Here is a 23595-nt window from a genome sequence, read left to right as displayed (position 1 = left end):
TACTATATTTATAATGCAATGATGTGTATGATGGTGGTAGAGTATTTAATTAAGATTTTTTTTTTTTAAAAAGGGATTAAGATTTGTTTAGAGGTATTTTTTATTTTTTTTTGGAATATTAGGTCCATTTTTATAGTCATTATAAATTACATTTTTTTTTTAATATTTCAAAAAATAATGAAAAATTCTTTTATAGAAAATGCTTGTAACTTTTTGGCAAGCTCGCACATGTACTACTTTTGCTACAAATCATCAAAGAAGTGGAGGACGTGGTTATTGGAGATTGAGATATTAAAATGATTTCAAATAGATATGAAGAAATATATTACATTTTATTCCATTTAATATAAAGATTATGGAAATTTAAGTACAATTAACTTAATTAAAAAAAATAACCCACCCAATAAGTTAGTCCATTACTAATATATTTTTATATTTTAATTAATTGTAATAATAAGAGAAATAATATAAATTAAATTAAAATTCAAATCAACCACTAAACAAAACTTTATCTTAATTATATTTGGGCCCATGTAAGGTCCTCTCATGGGATTTTGGGCTTCAATGGGGAGAGTCCAATGCACCGTTAGGCCCATCATATTTAAGAGACGAAAAAGGACCGATCAGCTTAAGAATGAGATGATCCGAAGCTCTGAACTACTGAGAATTGAGAAAAAGGAAGCCATAGCCATAGCCATAGCCATAGCCATAGCCATGGAATCATCGTCTCTAACTTCGTTACCTGAAGAAACTACAGAACATCAACAACACCCTCAATCTCTCTCCGCCTTTGCCTCCATTCCAGCTCGACCTCCCACTCAGTCAGTACTCAACTCGATCACCTTCCTCACTTTTATAAATATATATACAGAAAAAGATGATATATATGAATGTGATGTTTAGTGTTAGAAATTCATACAAAAAAGAATTTTAAAACAAGTTTTTCAAAAGTGTTGTTACGTATTGTGCAGTAATTATCTTTATTATTATTTTGGATTTGAATGTGTTTTTATTTTGAGTTTTTGTTTAAATGTGATTTTGTAGGAGCACTCCTTCTCAAAAGTACTCACCTTTGGATTGGTTGAGCTATTTTGATGAAGAAGAGGATATAAGTATTCCGGAATCTGATGATGTGAGTTTGGATTTCTGAGTTCTGATCCATCAGAGGTTTTTTCTTTTCTTGTTTTTTTTTTTTTTTTTTAATTTTGTTCTAATGGGTTTATCATTTTAGGTATTTCATGTGTATAAGGCAGGAAAAGAAGGTCCAGTTGTTCTTTGTCTACATGGAGGTGGTTATACTGGGTATGTTTGATAATAATTGTTGTCACTCTCACTATTAATGTTTGCTGTTATTAGTGTTATAAATATGTAGGAAAATTCTACAGTTAGGGGTGCACTATCGATGCACTTATATCTGTTTGGATATTTTTGGAGAATTTTGTAGTTCAATTCTTTTTTAGTCCATTGTAATTATTTAAGACATCCTATAAAATTTTGAAGGCGAAAACATAGTTCAAAAAATTTATTGTATGCGTGATTTCTTTTTTGTTTGAATATTTCTTTTTATATTGTAAATTATTTCGAATTTCTTGAAATTGTACAGGATGTCTTAAATTACTATAACTTACAAACCAAAAATTAGACTATTTTTTTTTCTTTTTCTAAATGCTGAATAGATAGGGGTATATTGTATATATATTTATGTATTGCAAAATATTGTTTTCATCTGATCATGAAGACGACAAAAAAAAAAATTGCCTCACTAAAATACGTTTATATTGCTTGTTTTTTCTATTCCCTTAACTAATTTTGTGTAACTGTTATGTATGTTGGATGTCATAATGTTTCAAGTGCTCTTTTGACTGTGTTGAATTACATATAAAAAAATATTTTGCCAGGCTTTCCTTTTCATTGTCAGCAAGTCTTATGAAAGAGAAAGCTCGGGTAGTGGCAATGGACCTGCGAGGACATGGAAAATCAATTGCAGAAAATGAACTCGACCTTTCCATCGAGGTAAAACTTTGTTCCTAAGTTGCTTTCCAATTTTTACCCCATTAGCTATTTGATCTCCAAAATGTGTCATTAGTTCAATTCATAAAAAGCATTGATTAGAAGTTGTGTATTGCAGACAATGTGCAATGATGTTGTGGCTGTTGTAAAAGCAATGTATGGCGATTCCCCTCCAGCCATCGTGCTTGTCGGCCACAGGTTATTATTATTAGCTCTCCAACCAACCTATCTCACAAACAAAACAGCTCTCATATTTCTTATAATTCTTCTAGATGTCTCAGCTATTATTGTTTAGATTTTGGATGACATACATGCACAAAATTATGAAGCAATATTCAACATCTATTAGCTTGCTTTTTCCTTTTTCTTCCAAACACTAATTTCCCTCAATTATCACACCTTATTGTTTTGAGTTTATGTTTCTGGCACACAGCATGGGAGGCTCAGTTGCTGTACATGTAGCCGCAAGTAAAGCTATCTCTACCTTGGCTGGATTGATTGTTATTGATGTTGTAGAGGTTTAATTACATAACTTTTTCTTGTATTTCATTCTGGTCACTGTTTTCTTATTATGTAATCAACAACTGAGTCTGATAGTAACAATGACTTCAGGGAACAGCTTTGGCATCATTGATTCATATGCAGAAAATCCTATCTAGCCGGGTGCAACATTTTTCAAGCATTGAAAAAGCGGTCTGTACTGTCTCTTACCATCTCAAATGATATTTATATATGTCACTTTTGGTTTTTTCTAAATTGACCTGAAGCGCTAGTTTGTATTATAAGTGAAACTGGAAATGAGATCAGTCATGATAGAATTACCAAGAAAGAAACTCAATAATTTAGATGCGTTTCTCTTAGGAAATCATGGTGGTTGGTTGATTCATATGGTTTTTACTGAATTAGTTCGTCGTATATGGAATCTTATAAAGAAAACAAAACAACGTTTCTGCTCTTGGACATATTTTACACTTTAATGCCTATTGTGGAACACATTTGCTGGCCCTGGATTCTATTAAATAGGTGAACTAGTAAATGAGTTGGTTAATCCTGCAACATCTGAATGTCCTTATTTGCAGGACGTAATGATTCTGCTATATGCCTATAAGCCTTTAAACCTTTTCTCGAACATCTTTTAGCCTTTGACACATTAAAAATAATATTTAAGATAAATTTTCATTTAATGTTGATCTTATATGATCTTTCTTGTTTTGCACATCGGCAAGATTGATTTGCTTCCTTTAATATCTTTATCAAAATTCTGAATGATGTCGTACTTTAGTTTTGATCTAATATACTTCTTCAATTCTTTTCATTGTTTGTGATGCGTGATCTATGTAGTACTTTTCCTTTATTACGATAAATCTTCGCTCTTCAAAGATTAAAATCATGCCTACCAAATAAGGATAGAAATGCTAGTCATAAGTTGATTTTGCAGTTCTTGAGTATCATTTTGTTTATTTATTTATTATTATTCAATTTATAATTTTTTGCCTGCTGGCAGTGAAATGCTTTTTTTTTTTTTAATCCTCAAGAACATCACAAGTCTAATCTTTGTAGATTGAATGGAGTGTCAAAGGGGGCTCTTTGAGAAACATTGAATCTGCTCGCGTGTCAATCCCCCCCACATTAAAGTATGATGACTCTAAGAAATGGTATGGACCCCAGGCTAGAACTCTTCTCTTTTATTTCCTTACCATGTATAATGAATGATATGTAACCGTCTGCCTCTCTCGAACCATTTATTGTCTTTTTGTTTTTTGGTTTATGTTTTTTTAATTCTTCTATGGTCATAAATCCCTTTCATTTTGTGGGCAGTTATGTACACAGAGCGCAACTGGTAGAAACAGAAAAATATTGGAGAGGCTGGTATGTCATTGAGATTTTGCATTATTTCAGCATTCCATTCATTACTGACAGATAGTTTTGTATTGTAACTTGAATTTAAACAATGATACACATGCCTTTACATATATTTAACACGGGAGTTGGGGGCTTTCATGGTTGCTTAGAGTGTCTTCATATCGAGGACATTATTAATCACGAATAATTGATCATTTAAAGAAACTGAGATCTTGTTTCACAGGTATGAAGGCCTTTCCGAAAAATTCCTGTCATCTCCTGTTCCAAAGTTGTTGCTTTTAGCCGGCACAGATCGACTAGACAGGTATCTTTTATTTCCATTGAGTTTGTTAAGAGTTGTTTTCTTGTTTCCTTGCATATTAGCATGGTTTGGTATGAAGTCAGATTCCATATTTTATACACTCCAGCTATTAAAATAGAAAATAAAGTTGAGAATGGAACTTGGTTTGACTGTGGATAGCATCCACACAAAAATTGAGCAGAGACAGCAGAGGAGTTAAGTTTTTATCCTCCTTTCACACATTTTCTAGGAAGTGTTATTTAAGGCTGTGATGTAATCAGTACTTGAAAGTGGAGGTTAATTGTGTGATAGAAAGAGCAAGGATGAAGATAGGATAGGTTGAGACTTTCTAACAAGATTGAAAGTTTCGGTGTTGAACTCTATTGTTGGGTTTTCACAGGGTGACGAGACTCATACTGCCCCTACTCCCTAGGGTCTCTTAAAAGGTGTTTGACTACCCAAAAGTATCAAACTCTTATCTTTGTAAGGGAAGTAGCATTGAGAATGTAGCAATGTTTAGATATATTTTCCAGAAACTCTAGAATCCTTTCCATTTCCAATAAAAGTTTCGAAACAGCCAAATATAATCTTTCCCTCGTTAAATAAATAATAAATAACTAGACTGAATAATCAGTTATTAGAATGAGAGCATGTTATATCATTGTTCTTGGAATTGGATGTAATTAGGTAACGAGTTTCTTATGTTCCTTTTCCATTTATTATTTGTCAGTCCTTCCAAACATCATTTCTAATTTACTATTAAAATTTATTGGTATGCAAATCATTTCAATTGTATGCTATCATCGACCTTATTTATTTATTTATTTAACTGTTAAAACAGAGCTCTTACAATTGGTCAAATGCAAGGAAAATTTCAAATGGTGGTTGTTAAACATACTGGGCATGCTATACAGGTATATATATATATATATATATATCAATTATGTTGACAGTTTGGCAAATAGTTTGAGTTTTGTGTACTTCATCTTTCTTTATTTCTTTTGAAAATAACAATAAAATTTAATAAACCATATTTGACTTGTCAAATTTTCACAGGAAGATGTACCTGACGAATTTGCTAATTTAGTACTTAATTTTATTTCTCGTAACCGGATTGGCCCGCGTGGAGTTGAGGTCAGTGTCTCTATATTTTGTTCTCATTTTAAATGGATTGTTGCCTTATTCTCACAATAAATTATAAGTAAATCACTAGGCAACTCCCAGATTAGGACAACTATCACTATTCACTTTAGATTCAAATAACCAAAACTTTGACAATCTGTTATAAGATAATACTCTTTTGTTTTATGTTTTGTACTGTTCTCATTCTCATTCTCATTCATCTATGGTTGCACTCATTTTTGTTCTTGCTTTGTGAAACATTTCACATCTTGAAACAAAGTAAAGATCATAGTGACCCCTAACATAACTAAGACTATATTCTTAGTGAAGTTGAGATAGTGAGCTGTTTTACTTATGAGAGATTGTTTTTGAGCAAGTGGGTGACATTTTTTCGTTTTAATTTTCAAAAAAATTGCAGATACCAGGACTTCGTAGGCCATTTCAATCTCAACCTTTGAAGTAGAAAGCAAAAAGAGAAGATAATAACAATACTATCATTTGGGTGCTGACCTCAGTTCACTGCATTTTGTAGTATTTTCCATTTTGGCCCTTTCTCTAAACTAGAGTTTAATATGTAATCAAGATTGTTATACATGTACATGACATCAAAGTGTTTTGTTTTTACATATTGTATATTTTGAATTTAGAAACTTTACTCTCAACACTCCAACTTTGCATTAGGTCACATAAGCAACAAAAAAAGAGAAAAAAACATTTTGAATTGAAATAAATATGTTCAAATATTTATTTTAAAGAAATGAAATGAATACCCCCAAAAAAAAAATGCTTCAATATTTTCTAGGCATGGGAAATTTGGAACACAGAAGTATGGTCAGGCTATTAATGATTTTAAGTTATTTTAATTTTCCTATCATATGGTTTTATGATCTAAATTATGGGAGTCACTTGAATTAGTTATGGATTGGATGATGTGGCTGCAATGCAAATTGTGATGCATGATGCACATTTTTCTCACGAGGATGGGTTCCCGTGGAGAACGGAGTGGAAGCGGGGCAGTTTTGTTGTCCCGTCCCGTTAGTAATTTTTATGATTTTTTATGAAGAACTGTTGGCAAGGCAACAACAGATCAAGGAAGAATTATTTCTACAAAATCGCATCTTTGAAATCAGCAACTTGAAGAGGGTTGGTATCAGCTTGAAGTAAGATTTAAATTTTTCAAATTTAACTGTAAATTAAAAAAATAAAATTGTCACAATATGTTTAAAGCAATGAACTCAAATATAATATTTAAAAGGTTATACGAAAATACCTCTCCAACCGTTAAAGGTAACACTACAGACAGATCTTCGAAATTAGGGTATTTTTTTTGCATGACCAATTGAGAATGCAAAAGATTGAACTCGAGGAGAGATTGCTAAGAGCATTTCTAACTGCAATTTTAATGGGAGTTGCTATAAGTGATGCTGTCGGAAAAGTAGGTCTATGTAACCCAAAAATTTTGACTTTTATTATTCATTATTTTTTTCTTTTGTTTATACTTTGTTAGGGTGATTCTACAATGCATCCCTATAAAAGGGATGTACTGATACACCCTTAATTTGTTTCGGTATCCAGAAAACTTTTTTAGTCTAATTTTTTTCATATTCATGTAAGTTATATCTATTTAAGATATCCTACAAAATTTTGAGAAATTCGGAATAATTTACAATATAGAAAATAATGTTCAAACAGTCTATTTTACACGCGTATAAAATAAAATAATCACGCGTGCAACGCACTGTTTGAACGCAGTTTTCGGCGTGTTAAACTTTTCCGAATTTCTTAAAATTTTGCAGGATATCTTAAATAACTATAACGTACATGACTATGAGAAAAAATTTGACCAAAAAATTATTTCTTACCAAGAGCGTTGGAGATGCTCAAATATGACACCATTTACAGTTGTCAAAATTATACACATCATCCTAAAATATTACTTTTTTTTTTATTTATTTTCTCTCTCATTCACATAATATTTGAAACCCTTTCTTATAAAAAAAATACTCTAATAATTAACAATTCCAAAAGTTACATCCCGCATAAATATTAAATTAATTAACTTCTTTAGTAACAAGTAATATTTTTCCAAAAAAAAAAAAAAGAGAGAGAAAGAATACCACTAATCGTGGTCTCTGTTTAGCCACACTCCAATTCCATTGGAAAGAAAAATGCTAAAGAATATTTATAGAGCCTAATACGAGGTATAATATTATTATTGGTGCAATTAACTATCGAATCCTATTTATTTATTTATTTTTTTGACGTGTAATCCTATTTATTTTAATTTAATAAAAATTATAAAAAAAATTGATAATCAATTATAAGGCGTTATGTCATAGTAGTGTTAGGCACTTTAGTGTTCCATAAGAATGCTAATAAACTTATAAAATAACTTCTTGGGGTTGGGTTGTTGCATCTTTCTTTTTCACGTAATTCAAATATGCAATAGTGGCATTCAAAACTTTCTTACCAAAGAATGTTGAAATACTCTTGTGAGACAAAATTAGATTCAACATAACTAAGCAAGAAAATGAGTTGTTCATAATTCTTCCACCTAAACAATCCTGCAATATATTCCTCAAATATGTAGTAGTTGTTAGAGATGCATCGCACAAGAGGAAAAAGGGTGTCATTATTAGACATTGAAATAGTGTAATTTTATGTAATTGTCTCTTATTTTCTTTGGCCAACAATGTAGGAGTTTTATTATTGTGTTTTATAAGTTGAATTTTTATGGTATTCTGGAATTACAAATTTACGGTTTAAGTTAATTTAGGGATTGCTCCAGTAATTTTTATGCGAGTTGTTATGTAAATTTTAATTGTAATTTAGGTTGCTCCATTGATTGCTATGTGAATTGCTATTTGAATTTTCGTAAAAATACAAAAAAAAAAAAAAAAAAAAAAAACTGATTTGAAGTGTAAAAATAAAAAAACTTAAGAGAATTATCCCATATATTATTATTCTAAAATTTATAAATTGGGTTGCTCCGTTAATTTCTATGTGGACTGTTATGTAAATTTTAATTGCGATTTAAATTGTTCCATTAGATGCTATGTGAATTTCTGCAAAAATACAAAAGAAAAAAAAGTGTAAAAATTATTTGATAAATTTGAATGTTATCCTAGAGAAAGACTAGGAGTGCTATTACATCAACAAGAAACTTCACAAAATATTAATACATTATTTAGGAATAATATTTCTTTTTTGTATCTATTAATCAATAATACCCTTATATTATATTTCATTGAAATATACCCACTTTTGTGAGTGGGTTGCTAATTATATCCTCATCTTCCACTCAAGTCTAGCACATAAATTACATTAACTTACGGTAAATAGTGAGGACATCATCTATAAAAGTGGGCATATCTTAAAGAACATGAAAATAAAAGTAAAAATTAAAATATATAAAATAAAGTGAATATATAATGTAATTTCCTTAATAAATAAACCACATGGACAAAAAGATATATAAACAAATAAATCTATAAACTTAAAAATGAATTGTTATACCTCTTTTAGCTGTGAAAAAGAATCTCAAGCATCTAAAGCAATTTATTTCCCTTGTATAGAATAGTAAACTCACAACCAACAACAAAAATAAGTAGCCTTACAAGCTTAGTCCCACCACTGCATTTGTGAAAATAATTAGTCATAAGTATTAGAAAAGCTTGTGCTTTCCTCCCTATGCAACTCACCCCAATGACTAGATCGCCTCAACGGTTGCTTCGACCCTTGGTTTGGTCTTACGAGGACGACCGATATGCCTTACTTGTTTACCTTTTAAATACTTCAATGCTTTCTCTAAGTCGACTTCGTTTAGTTTCACATTCTGCACATGTATCTCATGTCACCGCCAACACATCCAACTCAGAAAATGTAAGAAGAAATGCAATTCAAGAGAAAACTAATGAATGGAAATATACCTTAGGAACTGTAACGTAACTGCTTTTATGATGAACAACTGGTCCGTCCTTTGTTAATTTTAACTTCACCGGTTGTCCATCGTCTGGATGGGAGCCCTAGTTTGAGAATAAGAAAATTTAGAGATGCACAGAGACAGTAGACATAAAACAGGACCATGTTCAGGAGAGCGAAAAACTAACCAGTGTCACTGGATAGCGAAGCAACTCGAGAGCATATTCAACTTTAACAGATTGAACATCCTTAATCTGAAAAAGGGTATTAAGCCAGAATCAAATCAAATACATAGAAATTCCAGGTAAGACACTATTTAACATACATGGGAAAGGGAAGCTCTTTTCGGCGAGAAGCCTTTCCTATCTTCACCAAGCTGTACATAAAATCCATAAGGACCGGTTTTCAAAAGAATCTGCAGAAAGATTGTGTTATGTCAACTCATGCATTAACATATTCAGGCAAAGACTATATATTTCCTGATATAGATATTAGAATTTTACCTTTTCTTGGGAAGTTGGATCAAGTCCTAACAACTTTGGCTCTTCTATAATGAAGTTGCTTTGAGATTTTTCCTCTTCGTCGTCGTCTTGACAATATAATGTCTTAGCAATGTACCTTACTCCAAGAGTTTATTGGAATAATTAAAATATTAAATTGCTTAACTAATTAAATTCTATAAATAACTACTTGCTTCGTCTGACCGTTGAGTACATGCCCCCAAACCTATGCACACAAAGGAGCAGAAACTACTTAGTATAAGACAGTACAAAATGGTCCAAACTTACTTGCATTTTGGGTGTTGATCGCAGCCAATGAAGTATCCTGCACCAAACCGACTCACTTTGAAAGCCAACGAGCCCTCGATACAGCTGAGAAACAAAGCCATGAAATAGACTAATTAATTTTCTTTTTTAAATAATAATAAATAAGCATCTAATAGACCTCCAGTACAGCACACCTATGCTAGGCTGAGGCAATCTCTAAGGGTGAAGAATTTCAGGAAATAGGATGTGTAAGAGTTGGTGCATGTCCAATCTTATTTGTATTGAGCATTAGCTCTAGTATCAAAAGCAGGTTTCTCGGATTTCCTAGAGGTGTTTGTGTGGTTCTCAATTAGAATAAAGCCACCCTCTTATTCCCTTTCATGCTTACTAATGTGTACCAATAGCACCATCTATAGGAACAAAACATGGCCTATGAAGGCTAAGGTGGATATCATGGAGGATTTTTTGGACTTGGTCCAAGATTATATTTGGTTTGAAGGATGAAATTTAGAAGTTACCGACTATGGAGAAAAGTATTGCAAGCCTTGGTGAGCACGATAGATCAGTTTGTTTGCTTCTGGAAAGCAAGAAATCATGACCTTAAGCTACACTAAGAAGTAGTGTCTTTGTTAACAACGAAAAAGGCACTACCGGACGAGTTGACTAGCAAGGTGTTGGAGCTTCACGGGGCACGCAGAAACATGAAAGCTTTCCTACAATGATGACAAGAAATCTGAAGGGTGGATTTTGAAGGAAAAAACAGTATTTTTTGCTGTTCACTGCTTGATAAATGAGAAGTTGGAGACAATGATCATAAGCTTGGATGGGAACGTGCTCGTTTGCAGTACTATGAGAAATGATTAAGAGGACCAACTAAGGTCACAAATCATATAGTAGTTACCGGAAAGCCATCATGTATGAGGAATTCATGTCTATGAAGCAAGAAGGGCACTGCTAAAGATTACACTCGATCGGCAATTTGAGATTCTTGCTTCTTTGTTAGATAACACGTAGAATCAAGTGTATGAATGCACATTTGTTGGAATATTGAAAAAATATCTCTTAAAAGAGATACAGATGTCTTGGTTATGTATAGTTATAATTTGTATTTTCTTATTCTAAAGAGGTGACTAGTTAGGTTCTTTAAATCTAGGTAGAATGGCTTATGAATAAGTGTGTAATCTGATATGAAAAGTTAAGCATAAATAACTTATCTCAATTTCATTTCATTTCTCACAATGGACTTAAGGAAGACACAGGGGCCGAAATTAAGTACTCGGGCTGAAAAAGGGATAAAGGACTATGAAGTTAGCTCAAAATATAGAAGTAAAAAATTGTGCCCTCAAATTGGCACAACCTTCTTTTGGGTTTGAGCTTCTAGGCAGTTGCCTCGCCATAATCTCAAACATGTTTCCTTTGTACAAACCCCTCCTTGCAATGATCACCCAGGGCCATTCTCAACGAGATGATGCTCATCAAAGGTTTCAGGCCGGCGTACACCAAAGTAGAATGGTCAACTTATGTGCTTTCTTCACTCTCTTGTGACTTTCTTCGCGTCATACTTCTACAAATGCTATCAGGCAAAGGTTTCTTGCCAAAGATTTGACGACATACCTCATCAAGTCTAGAGAATCTTGAGCAGTTTCCCATACATCTTTGGTCGTAGAATAAAAAAGATAAATGTGACCAATCTAAGCTTCCATGGAATTGGTTAGCCAAGCAATGATCATTCAGTTTTAGAATCTCATATGGAATAGGCAGCATCAATGGAAAAAGGTGCTGGAATCCCATTGTAGCTATCAATGTCCAATGAAAGACATTGTTTTTTTTTTTGAAAAAAGAGGAGAGGTCGATGTCTTAGACTGACCACCCTCTGCAATATATTCAATCCCTCACTTATGGCGGAGGAAAACCGATTAAGACAAAGTAAGGGAGAGTTTAAAAACCAGAAAACTAATTTTATTGCCAATGGAAGACATTGTTGATGCAAAGTGAGCATGTAAATGATAATTTTATTGCCAGTTTCTACATACACATTCCTTGGATCAAGATATAACAGCAATTTAAAACCATTTTCTACTGGTAAGATTCCAATCATACCTTGGACAAGTCTTGCTATTGTCTAGTAAAGAAGCAAACAAAAAATCCCCAAATTTCTTCTCCAACATCTTCTCCACCTGAAAAATTTAAACCAGTAAATGTGTTGCAGGAAATCCATAAGAAAATATACTAACAGTTAACAATTAAGAAAATATAAAAATACCTGATGGATATGAACCTTAGCTGTGCTTTCACAATAAGAGCTGAATCGTGTCCAATAGTCTCCCAAGAGACCTTTCCATTCAGTTAAACCAGCTGAAACATTATCAAGCTGAAGCAAAAGACAACAAATGACTAACCACATAAGATAGATGATTAGCTTGCTCTCTTCAAACTCAGTACGGTTTTCTCCAAAAGATAATTATATAGTACTGGATTTGCTTGGGAAAAAGTGTGTTATCCCAAGAGTGGAAGCATGGCCATTGGAAAGTTATTGTTGAGAAACAAATCGTTACTCGTGAAATAGTGAGGTTCCCTATGGAAAAGAATTCTTTGTGGTATACTAAAATGGATAGCGCAATAAGACTTATAGAAGCCGGTGGGAAGGCATGGCCTCATGTTATGAGTATATCTCAAGTTGATCACTTTCAAAATAGACAATGGAAAAAGAGAGAACATAAGATTTTGAGAACACATTTGGGTCGGGGAGGAAACTTTAGCATCCTTATTTCCTAAGTTATACAGAGAAAACTCGAAGAAATACTAAATAATGATAAGTGAGGTTATGCAGAAGATCATCATCATGTAGCCAAAAGTACTCCAAAAGCAAAAAATTTGTGAGCTCATAACAGGACAAGTACCTCAGTCTCCATATCAGCAGTAAAACTGTAGTCAGTAACCTCAGAAAAATGGTGACTAAGAAATGCTGAAACCTAAAAATAAAATATACCACAGATAAAAAAAATAGAAAAAGAGTCTACACTTCAAATTGAAAGATTAAATTATGGTAACAAAAAAAAAAATGTAACATTAAGCAACTGAGAGAGCTGATGACAAAAGATATCAAGAGAATAATGAACTAGCACATAAGACTTGTTTACATATTATATGAAGAAAATCCACTACTTTTCGTTAGAAATTGAAATAACAATACTTTAAATTTTACTTTGTTTAAAAACAAAATCAACAGCCTGTATATCACATCATTAGACATGATTGTCCAAAAACATATCATGGTAACAAACGTTTGTAGTGTTTTCGCAAATTTCTGGGTTTCACTCCTTAAAAGATGATTGATAGAGCAGTAGATAAAAAAACATGCAAAACATACCATGCGACCTCGAAATTCTGGATGTAGAATACGGTTTTTCACTTTCACATAGTTCCTATCCTGGTACCGCCATTAAATAAGAAGTCAAACTTCTGTATCACTAAAGAAAAGGGTTATGATCTTATGAACAAAGTTAACATGAGGGAAGCTTATGAACAAAGCTAATATTCAGCTTTACAAATGGGCCAAATGGGGGCAAAGAAATAAAAATGGTGTTGTCAGATCAATTAAGAAGCCCACTCCAGCAAAAGAATAAACTGATAGACCCAAATAGGGATCATTAATTCAATAGCCAAAACAATAGGTAGAAACAAACAGTAATTGAGGGAGGAATAGAAATTAAGCAGATTTCATAATTGTTGTTTAATATAATTTTTTGTTTAAAACAAAACTTCAACATGTAATGAAAGGTAAAATGCAAGCAAAAGTAGGAAAAAGATCCTACTGGAAACAATAAAAGACACACATAAAGGGATGCCAATGTATACTTAAATCAGAAAACTCCCTAGCATTAAACAGCCATATTACCACTCAGTGTTTAATTTTGTCCCACAGCTGAACTGCATCACCTTCAATTCCTTTGAAGGTACTCTCGAAAAAGAGACAGAGAGGTCATATGTCTTTGACTGACCTCCTCCCAAAGATATATACTTTCTAACCATATTGCCCACCAAGTAGCCACCACCCCAACCCTGTACTTATGTATGGGATGCATCGGTGAAAGTTGAAGTTCCTTGAGAAGTCTATACCACAAACTCGGAGAAAAAGAGCAGTTAACAAAGAAGAGTACTGCCTTATCCACTCTTCTTACAATTGACACTCCACCTTAAAGACAGCACAAAGTATGGTCTCCTTTTTTAAAAGAGAAGAATGAATATCTATTTTTTCAAACACAAAAGTCGAGTGGAAACCATCACCTTCAAAGGCATTAGACTTTTCCAAATCTTAATCCAATGGAAGTTTGATGTAGCAAAAACACCTGAGCGGGTATGATGACAATTGAATTTAAGCATATTATCAATTACATAACCCTTCCCAACAAAAATACCATTATTAGTGACGGTATACACATTAACCCCAATAGTTTGAGTAAACCCAGTCTTATTAAGCAAAAAACGAGAAACGTAATTTTTCCCATCTCAGGAGTATGCATAACATATTTCAATAACAAAGTCTTTCATGAGGTAAACTTAAGTTCCACATTTCCAATCCCAACAACAGTAGTGGTGTGGTCTTCCAACAACACTTTCTTATCTTGAGCAACATTGTATGTTTTGAACACAACACGATCATAGCAAATACAACGTGAAGCACCAATGTATACCCACCACCCATTTTATCCAGCAACAAGGTTGATCTTAGAAATCATAACTGTAAAAGGCTCTTCAGCTAGGTTAGCTTGCGAAGCAGAGCTTCGCTTGTTCTTACACTTGCATGTCATATGACCTAGTCTGTTACAATTGCAACACAGAATCTGTCGTGGATCATTTTGTTTGAGATGTGGCTACTGCCTTCCATGTTGATTCCTTGTGTGGTTCTAATTCTAATTATTATTTCGAGTGTGATTGTTGTTGCGGTTGGGATTCGAACTTGAATTGCAGTTCTGATTCTTAAAGTTTTTGCCATTACACTTCAGAACTACAAGAGTCGACTTTTTGGGGTTGCAATGATCACCTCTTCTTTCTACTCTTGTTTTTGTGCCTCCTCCTCAATGTGAAGGCGGATGATCAAACTTTTTAAAAAAAATTCTTAGTCTTGTGTCTGAAAACATTCTTAAAATCTTTCCAGGAAGGGGATAGCTTTTCAATCATTACAGAAGAAATATGATACAGAGAAGGCTGGAACGAAGAAATATGTCGTTAGTCAATATCTGAAATTCCAAATAACTAATCTGTGATAGTCAGTTCTCACGAGCTACAACAACAATTTTAAAACATTTTTCAACTTTGCCTGAGATGCGTAAAGACAATCTATCAACCACGCCATCCTCAAGATAAAACGTCCCAATTCTAATCATTTCAAATCAAACACTCTTTCTAATCATTTTTTCTGAGCAATTATATTTGGGGTAACTGAACGGTTTCCTTTGGTGCAAAAGGATACGGAAAAAGAGAACTAGGTTGTTTTATCATGAGGACGGCGTAGTTCATAGATTGTCTTGCTCATCTCGAACAGAGCAGAAAAATGTCTTAAAATTGTTGTTGCAGCTCGTGATACTAGGCCTCCACACATTTGTCAACAATCATTTGGAATTTCAGATATTAACTGACAGCATATTTTTTTGTTCTAGCTTCCTATTTATCATATTTTATCTGTAATAACTGAAAAACTACCCCCTCCCTGGAAAGATTTTAAGAATGTTCTCAGGCATAAGACTTAAGGAATATTCCTTAGAAAGTCTGATCACCTGCCTTGGCACCTAGGAGGCACAAAAACAAGACTAGAAGAGGAGGTGTTTGCTGCTTCAAACAACAACACCAATAAGTACACTCCTGCAGTTCTAAAGCCTAATAGTAAAAACGTTAAGAATTAGAACCGCAAATCGAATTTGAATCTCAACCACAACAACAACCACACTCCTCAAAATAATAATCAGAATTGGAACAACACAAGGAACCAACATGGAACGCGGCAGCCACAACCAAACAGAATGATCCTGGCTAGTTTTTGCATTACAATTGTAACAAACCACGTCATACGACACGCAAGTATAAGAACACAAGCCAGGTCTACTTCGCAGGCTAACCTGACTAAAGAACCTTTTACGGCTATGATTTTTGAGATCAATCTTGTTAGTGGATTGGATGAGTGGTGGGTAGACACTAATGCTTCAAGTCATGTTTGCTATGATCGTGCTATGCTCAAACATACAATGTTGCTGATGATAAAAAAGTGTTGTTGGGGGAGTCACACCACTATTGTTGCTAGAACTTAAGATTACCTCAGGAACGACCTTGTTACTGAAATATGTATTGCATAATCTTGAAATGAGAAAAAATTTAGTTTCTAGTTTTTTGCTTAATAAGATTGGGTTCACTCAAACTACTCGAGCTGATATGTACACCATCACTAAAACTGGTATTTTCGCCAGGAAAGGTTATGCAACTAATGGCATACTTAAATTCAAACTTGTGCTCTAGACCTTTAGTCACTCATCAATCACTAATTGTTCTAGTGGAAAACTTTGTTACTCTATGTTAAATTTTGGAATGTTATTTTGTTTTCTATGTTCAAAAAACTGATATACTAGTTTCATTCGCAAGAAAAAAAAATCCGAATCAAACCAATCTGTAAACTAAACACCCCAGCCTGAAAGTCTCCCTAAAGCAGCCCTCATACAAAATATATATATAGATATAATATACTCTCATAGAGCTTCTGCTGCCCATTACTACAATTACCCATGTACTTCTATACTACCTTTATTCTATCACTTCCCCAATTAACCTATTGGTGAGTGCTTGTCATAAACTTCATTAAGATTGAGCTTGGATTAGCCAACAAGACAAAATTAAACAAAAGTCCATTGTTAAATCAAGCTTTGTCAATGAATGCATGTTTTACTTCCGCATACACAAGTACCACATAATTCCAAAATGAATTCAAATCCACAAGAGAAACTAACGATTAAAGTTTCAATTACTTGCAGATCATCATTACCTGTAAAACTTTCAAAGTAGATGCATAAGTTGAAGGCCTTCCTATCCCAAGCTCCTCCATTTTCTTAATCTGGAAATTGCAACAAAAGAAGCTGTGATGAATGGAAAGTACAAATGTTCTGTTATCTATATAATGTCCAACTTCCTGTTTCCAAAATATATAGCCAGCATCCATAATGCTAATAGTAAAAGGAAATACTACAAATTCCAACCAGTGACCCCTCGGAGTAGCGCAAAGGAGGCTGGGTATGATGCTGCTTGAGCTCCACTGCAAGCAAATATAATGGATCTCCAGACTACAAAAAAAGAAAAATTAGAAGCTTTAGCAAATTCATGCATTGAAACACTAATTTAAACTAAGCACACTGAGGATTAATTTAGAAACCAATGGTAATTTACCTTCTTAGTAACATCAAAATTGCCTATCCCTAGTATATGGGATCACTTAAAAATAGGAAACATGACAAAATGTACTGGAAAAGTAACTGATCTTGTTACCTTCAATGAATCAAGAGTTGCAAATATTTCACTGTGATCAATTCCTTCATTTTCTTTATATCTGGCTTCTGCAGCTTCCATGTCCTAAAATAAAACAGATCAACAAATTACAGAATCCGTCGTGGATAATTGCAACTGAACACTACCAACACAAGCAATTCAATTCAGGGAAAAAAAAAATGCCAAATGCCTCTCCTAGCTCTCAACTATATAACCCCTCGATAAAAAGAATAATTTTCGTCAATTTGAACATGTAAAATTTTCTAATTAATATCCTCAAATTACCAATAAAGGATGACGATGAGTGTGTATTTTATACACCCGTACGTTAATTTTTATTCTTGTTTTGGCCTGTTTTCTCTCAAGTTTCTATTTAAAAGGTTATAACAGAATACAAGTGGTGTGAAACAAAGTCGAATTGATCAAATTAACATATCATGGTTTAGGTTTATTTTTTAGAACATGGAAAAAGAAAACACACAGCGTCAGTAACTTCAAAAAAATACAGGAAAGAATGGTGATGAGCATGATTACATCTGGTAAGGACATAGAGGCACATATGAAACAGGCAAGAGAAGAAAATGACTACTGGTACCTTGAAAACTGCTTGATATCCAAGAAAATCAACCTTTGAGCTTGCAGATCGGAAAATAATGAGCTCATCAGCATTTCCAATATCAAGTTGTATCTGGTTTCAAAAAAAAAAAAAAATCACCCAGCATATCGTTAATTTTTACACACACTACTTGACAGGAAGAACAACAAACAAACAAAAAAAATAAAGTTATCTACAAGAATGATAAAATTGCCTAAGTCACTACAGCTCTTGAGGCATTTTCAAAATAGAATAGCTATATTTTACTTTCCACATATAGAAGTAATAGTAAGGAAATTCTTGAGCCAACCTGCTTAATTGTAGCAGGTTCCATTTGACATGCCATCGTGCGGCACCAGATAAGAGTATACAGCTTCAAGGAATTTTCATCAAGTGTTCCTCGAAGTGTTGCTACAAGTTGATATAAAACAATTTAAGCGAAGGAAATCGATCAAGAAAAAAATAAACAGATAGTAAGCACCCTATAATGTATATACTTACATGGCAATCTTGAAATATCAGTAGGTCTAATGGCTTCATGAGCCTCTTGAGCATTCTTCACTTTCTTAAAATATTTCTGAGCACCTACTGATGCAAAACCCGGCCCATATCTGCAGAAAAGGATCTTTTCTTTAGAATAAACTAATTAAAGAAAAAGGATTTAAGGATAAGCATACATATCTGCATTTCAACAAATGTCAAGGTGCACAAATGACAAGCATACAAGTAAATAATTCTTAGAAGAGATAAGTTAGCATGTGTCTGCCTCTAGAATTAGTGCACTTCTATTGTTACCTCTTAAATTCTTTAGTCAACTGCAAACCAACTTAAGCTCACCCTGATATGACTTAATATGAATTCTCTTAGTTTAACATACATCTCTATCCTAATCACCACCCCTCCAGCCAACTGCAAACCATTATAAACGCACCCTCAATTGAGTTCATATGAATTCTCTTAGATATAACATACATCTATCCTAACCCCCGCCCCTCCATCTGGCTATCTTTAAAATTAGGACAGAGGCCTCTATTGGAACAACTCAATTTATACAACCAGCTACCAATGCCATCCTCATAATCATAGGACTCGAAAGTAGTTCTCTTAGCTTTAAAATACATACTCATAATTATATGACTCGAAATAAGTTCTCTTAGCTTTAAAATATATAGAATTTTAATGACATGTAATGTATAATTTGCACTAAACCTTTAATTAGCAGCAAACAGTAGTACAAAACTTGGTCTAAATTTCAGCAGAAGCAGTATTTCCATATAACCAGCTCAAATAATTATTTAAATCAAAAAATGGTTATTTCTTTGCATCACCTTTCAGTTACCAAAGAGTGTATGTCCTTGGCAGCTTCATCAGAAATCTAAAATACATAACAAGTATCAGAAAGAAAAAGAATGATATTGTTCTTCAAAACAGTTCCATTAAACATCAAATCCGGGAAAATATTCCGGTAACCATAGTCATACATACGTGTAGTCCATCTGTCCTAGTATACGTTATCAGACCTGCTGCTTTGCCATCAGATAACTGAACTCCCTCATAAAGTTTCTGTGCAAGCTGCATTGACAATTAGTAATTTCTTTTAGCAAAACACATAATATTACCGCCAATAATCATCTGCTTACTGCACCAAATGGGAAAATAATGTTAATGGGACAGAAAAAAGCAACCTAACAAGGTACAATAGTAAAAATGTAGAATTACAAATTGTTAAGATAAACTCTCCCAAACCTTCATAGTGTATGTTGATGAAAAACCCAATTTATTAGCAGCATCCTGCTGAAGCGTTGCTGTTATATATGGCATTGGAGGGTTTTTCCGTATTTGACTTACTTTATAACTGACCACCTTGAGATTAGCTGAAATGATCTTATTTTCAATCTCTTTTGCCTCTGTATGAGAACTAATAGAAAGCTGATTCAACTTTTTGGACTCATAATTAGTCAAGTGTGCTGAAAAGGAACCAACATTGTCCACAGAATTTAATTCAACCTTGATACTCCAATACTCCTGTGGTTTAAACTGATCTATTTCCATCTCTCTGTCACATATGAGACCCAAAGCCGCAGATTGAACACGCCCGGCAGACTGACAGCCTGGTAATTTTCGCCATAATAATGGTGAAATATTAAACCCAATCAGATAATCAAGAGCTCGTCGTGCAAGGTAGGCATGAACCAAGTTTGCATCAATTTCTCTTGGAGATAGCAGTGCTTTTTTAATGGATGGTTCAGTTATTTCATGAAAAACAACTCTTGATACTGAAATATTTTTACGTAAGGCACCCTGTTGTTGCAACATCTCAAATATGTGCCAAGCAATAGCCTCTCCTTCTCGATCAGGATCCGATGCAAGAATAAGATTTTCTGCTCTGATGAGGAGCAATGCAAAGAAAGAAAAATGAGAATTTTCAGAAACATTTCATCAAAATTGATTAGAGAAAGAAAAGAAAATGAATGAAAACATACAATAAAAAAAATGTTGGTTAACCTTCTAGAGTAATCAGTATTTTTTCCTTACAATTAGGAATTAGCTAAACAAAAGGAATTGTCCCTCAACAACACATCCCAAAGTTTTAGTTGATCTTTTTTTATGAGATAAAACATTTAATTTTAGCATTTTATATATTAGCATCCACAAAATTTTCCACAGCTTAATTGTGAAAATGGCCCTGAGTATACTATAAACATCATGTCCTTATTGTCACTTCAGGTTGATTAATCTCACATTAAAAAAGATGAAAATTCGTACCCGCTAAGCGCAACCTTTATGCTCGTAAGATGAGTCCAGGCAGCAGAAGGTACTTCCCACACCATACTAAATTCATCATCAGGCCGAACAGATCCAGACCTAGCAGCCAAGTCCCGTACATGACCATAACTAGGAATCACTTCAAACATATCACCTAGATATCCCTGAATGACCTTTGCCTTTGTAGCAGACTCTACCACTACAACAGATTTTCCATTTGCAGGGTACAACTGCTTCAGGCTCATTTGTCCTTGAAATTTTATTTGCCCCACATGTTGAGCTTTTTGTTTCTGTTGCAAATTATTAGCTGCTTTCACCAGTTTTCCCTTTCTAATACAGTTCCCGCTCTCCTTATCAGACAAGAGTTTTGTTGAAGAATCCATGACCACTTCCTCAGGTCTTTCCTTACTTGCATTTAACTGAAATACTGTTCTGTTAGTTCCTCAGGTCGAGAAAAAAGTACTAATCTTGTTTCTTTCTTCTAAGTAATCAATATTTGCTTACCTTTGAACAATGAGCATTGCCAATCTTTCTCTTACTTGATTTAGTTGCTAAAGAAGTACCTTCTTTTGTATCATCTTTAGGCATTGTATCCCCATTTTGTTCTGTACTTTTCTTGGTCCTAAACTTCTTTTTACTGATCTTAGAGGTCTCACTACTTTTGCTAGTGAATGAACTTGAAAGAAACGATCCCGGGCTTACAATATCCTTTTTGCCACCAACTAAGACTTCACTTGAAGCTTCTAAGTCAATATCTTTGGAGATACTAAAGCCTGCTGCATTGTTTTTGCATTTAGCCCCTTGTAACCCAAAAGTACTTCCACCACTTTTTCCATCTTGTTTACCCACATTGTCAAGTTTACTACTCCTAATGGTTTTGGTTCTCACTTGGGAAAAAAATCTTTTGGAAAAAGTACCATCAATCAAAGTATAAAAGGATACATTACTAAAATTATTCACAACCCCAAATGAACTTAGGTAGCCAAGTCCTAACTGAGAGTTTAAGGTAAGCACACAATGAAATCTATCTCCACAACTCCTCATAAGATTAAAGTCTTGAGGGATTTTCGCCTGATTGGTCGAGATTATGCTAGACAATTTGAAGTTTTTAAACCTAACCAGAGAAGACTTTCTACATTTGTCACTCGTCCCAAAAGATGAACTTGGTGAACAAGACAATGACATCAGCTGAAACACCAATGACATCCAACAACATTAAAAATAAAGTCAAGATATTGAAGTTAAAGATAAAAATCCAAGAAAATGACAAATGAGAATACATTACTAATAATAACAACAGCAATAGCACAAAAAGCTTTGAACTTTATTGCATTTATTGAGATTGTTTCTGATAATTATGGTTCCAATTAACAAGAATCAATATTTAAATTAAATGGTATTATTTTAAACACAAAAGTAAACCAATACGGTTCCTCATAAAACAAATGTGTAATACGAAATGAGAGAAATTAGAAATGGAGAATAGATTAAGAACCTTAGGGATGAAAGAGTGGAGTTGGAGCAGAGGTGATGAGGATGAAGTAGAAGGGTTTGAGAAAGAAGCGGAAACAGTTGTTGAGGTTGAGCACAAAGCCCTTGGAAGCTGAATCATCGCCATTATTGATTACAGTTTCATAGTAGAAGAGAAATGAATCAAATAATGATGATGACTGTAATCTGCATGGGAAGGGTTTTTGGTTGGAAAAGGGTTTTGGCCGTTTTCACAAATTCTATTTTTAGGCCTACTTTTATGGTTTTATTTTTAATTTACAAAAATTGTTTATTTCTACCACAAGTAACTAAAGTCTTTTTTTTTTTTTTTTTTTTAAGTGTAGCGTAATGGTATTTTACAATCATTTAATAGCTTAATAGTTTCAAGGCCCTAGATTGGAACCCATGATCTCTCTCTTTTTCCCATCGCTCCCTTACTACTAAACTAGCCTTGCAACAGCAAGTTAGGTTCTTAAATTTTATTTGAAAAAAAAAAATTAATACATTCTCTCGTCAATATTTATGTTTGAAATTATATGTTATTTTTTTTAAAAAAATAATAGTAGTATTTGTTATTAATTTTTTAAAAAATTTAAATAGTTTACCATAGAGAAAATAAAGTTCTTAATATTTTAATTTACTTGTGTTTTAAAAAATTCATATGTAACTATTTAAAAAAATTTAAAAGTTTACAGGCACGAGGTTGTAAGTATAATAAATACCGCTATAAAAAAATATTTTAACAAGTGTTTTAGATACATATATTAACTAAAAAATCATAATAAGAGATATCACTTAAACAAAAAAGTGATCTTTGAATTATGTCGTTTTTGGTTTCCTAACTATTTTTTTTTTGGGAAATTTTCATGGGCCACCTTATTTTGGCAATTATTTTCAAAAATAACGTTGTTTTTGTTATGTTAAGTTTTTGTATATATAATTGCCGTTTTTTTGGTAATTTTCTATTTTTAGGATTAACAGTTGTGTTTATGTTTGCAGGTAATCGTGGAGGAGATGATGACGTGTCACGTCATTTTGTGTGTGATACATTATTAACGTTATTTTTGTAAAAATTTACCTAATATAGTATATTCCTAAAAAAATCCCTTTTTTTTGGTAAATTAGTCCCGAAAGTTTTTTTTGGGTAATATTGAGTGGTAAAGTGTCAGGACTAGGGTTGTTCAGTGGATCACATCCAATGTTTTTAGGCCTATTCAGATCTGATCCAATCATATATTAGATGTTAGATTTTA

General features: G+C 33.3%; 2 protein-coding genes across 4 annotated transcripts; one reads left to right on the top strand and one right to left on the bottom strand.

Annotated features, from left to right (window-relative positions):
- Nucleotides 1-531: 531 nt before the first annotated feature.
- Nucleotides 532-5939, top strand: LOC115720962 (uncharacterized). Its single transcript, XM_030650181.2, has 13 exons — nucleotides 532-821; nucleotides 1045-1132; nucleotides 1232-1302; nucleotides 1899-2013; nucleotides 2129-2208; nucleotides 2444-2528; nucleotides 2623-2703; nucleotides 3571-3665; nucleotides 3829-3879; nucleotides 4097-4177; nucleotides 4995-5067; nucleotides 5210-5287; nucleotides 5694-5939. The coding sequence occupies exons 1-13, from the start codon at nucleotides 547-549 to the stop codon at nucleotides 5736-5738; spliced, it is 1218 nt and encodes a 405-aa protein (XP_030506041.2). The 5' UTR covers nucleotides 532-546; the 3' UTR covers nucleotides 5739-5939.
- Nucleotides 5940-8658: 2719 nt separating this feature from the next.
- On the bottom strand, nucleotides 8659-22718 carry LOC115721414 (uncharacterized). Of its 3 annotated transcripts, XM_030650704.2 has the most exons (22): nucleotides 22347-22708; nucleotides 21356-22039; nucleotides 20852-21270; nucleotides 19832-20471; nucleotides 19571-19657; nucleotides 19414-19460; nucleotides 18587-18696; nucleotides 18396-18496; nucleotides 18086-18178; nucleotides 17491-17574; nucleotides 17205-17288; nucleotides 16994-17062; nucleotides 13334-13393; nucleotides 12864-12935; nucleotides 12227-12334; nucleotides 12064-12140; nucleotides 9985-10068; nucleotides 9700-9814; nucleotides 9522-9611; nucleotides 9385-9450; nucleotides 9205-9300; nucleotides 8659-9110 (listed from the first exon to the last, which is right to left on the bottom strand). In XM_030650704.2, the coding sequence occupies exons 1-22, from the start codon at nucleotides 22467-22469 to the stop codon at nucleotides 8985-8987; spliced, it is 3435 nt and encodes a 1144-aa protein (XP_030506564.2). In that variant the 5' UTR covers nucleotides 22470-22708; the 3' UTR covers nucleotides 8659-8984. The 3 variants fall into 3 exon arrangements, 2 of the variants coding, with proteins under 2 accessions (XP_030506564.2, XP_030506565.2); XM_030650705.2 differs by lacking the exon at nucleotides 12864-12935 and having other exon boundaries at nucleotides 22347-22709; XR_009686060.1 differs by lacking the exons at nucleotides 8659-9110; nucleotides 9205-9300; nucleotides 9385-9450 and having other exon boundaries at nucleotides 9700-9818; nucleotides 22347-22718.
- Between the last annotated feature and the right edge of the window lie 877 nt (nucleotides 22719-23595).

The sequence above is a fragment of the Cannabis sativa genome, chromosome 2 (genome assembly GCF_029168945.1).
Source record: "Cannabis sativa cultivar Pink pepper isolate KNU-18-1 chromosome 2, ASM2916894v1, whole genome shotgun sequence".
NCBI classification, from domain to species: domain Eukaryota; kingdom Viridiplantae; phylum Streptophyta; class Magnoliopsida; order Rosales; family Cannabaceae; genus Cannabis; species Cannabis sativa.
Note: the sequence above shows the minus strand (reverse complement) of the source record. Positions and strands in the feature narration are given on the sequence as shown.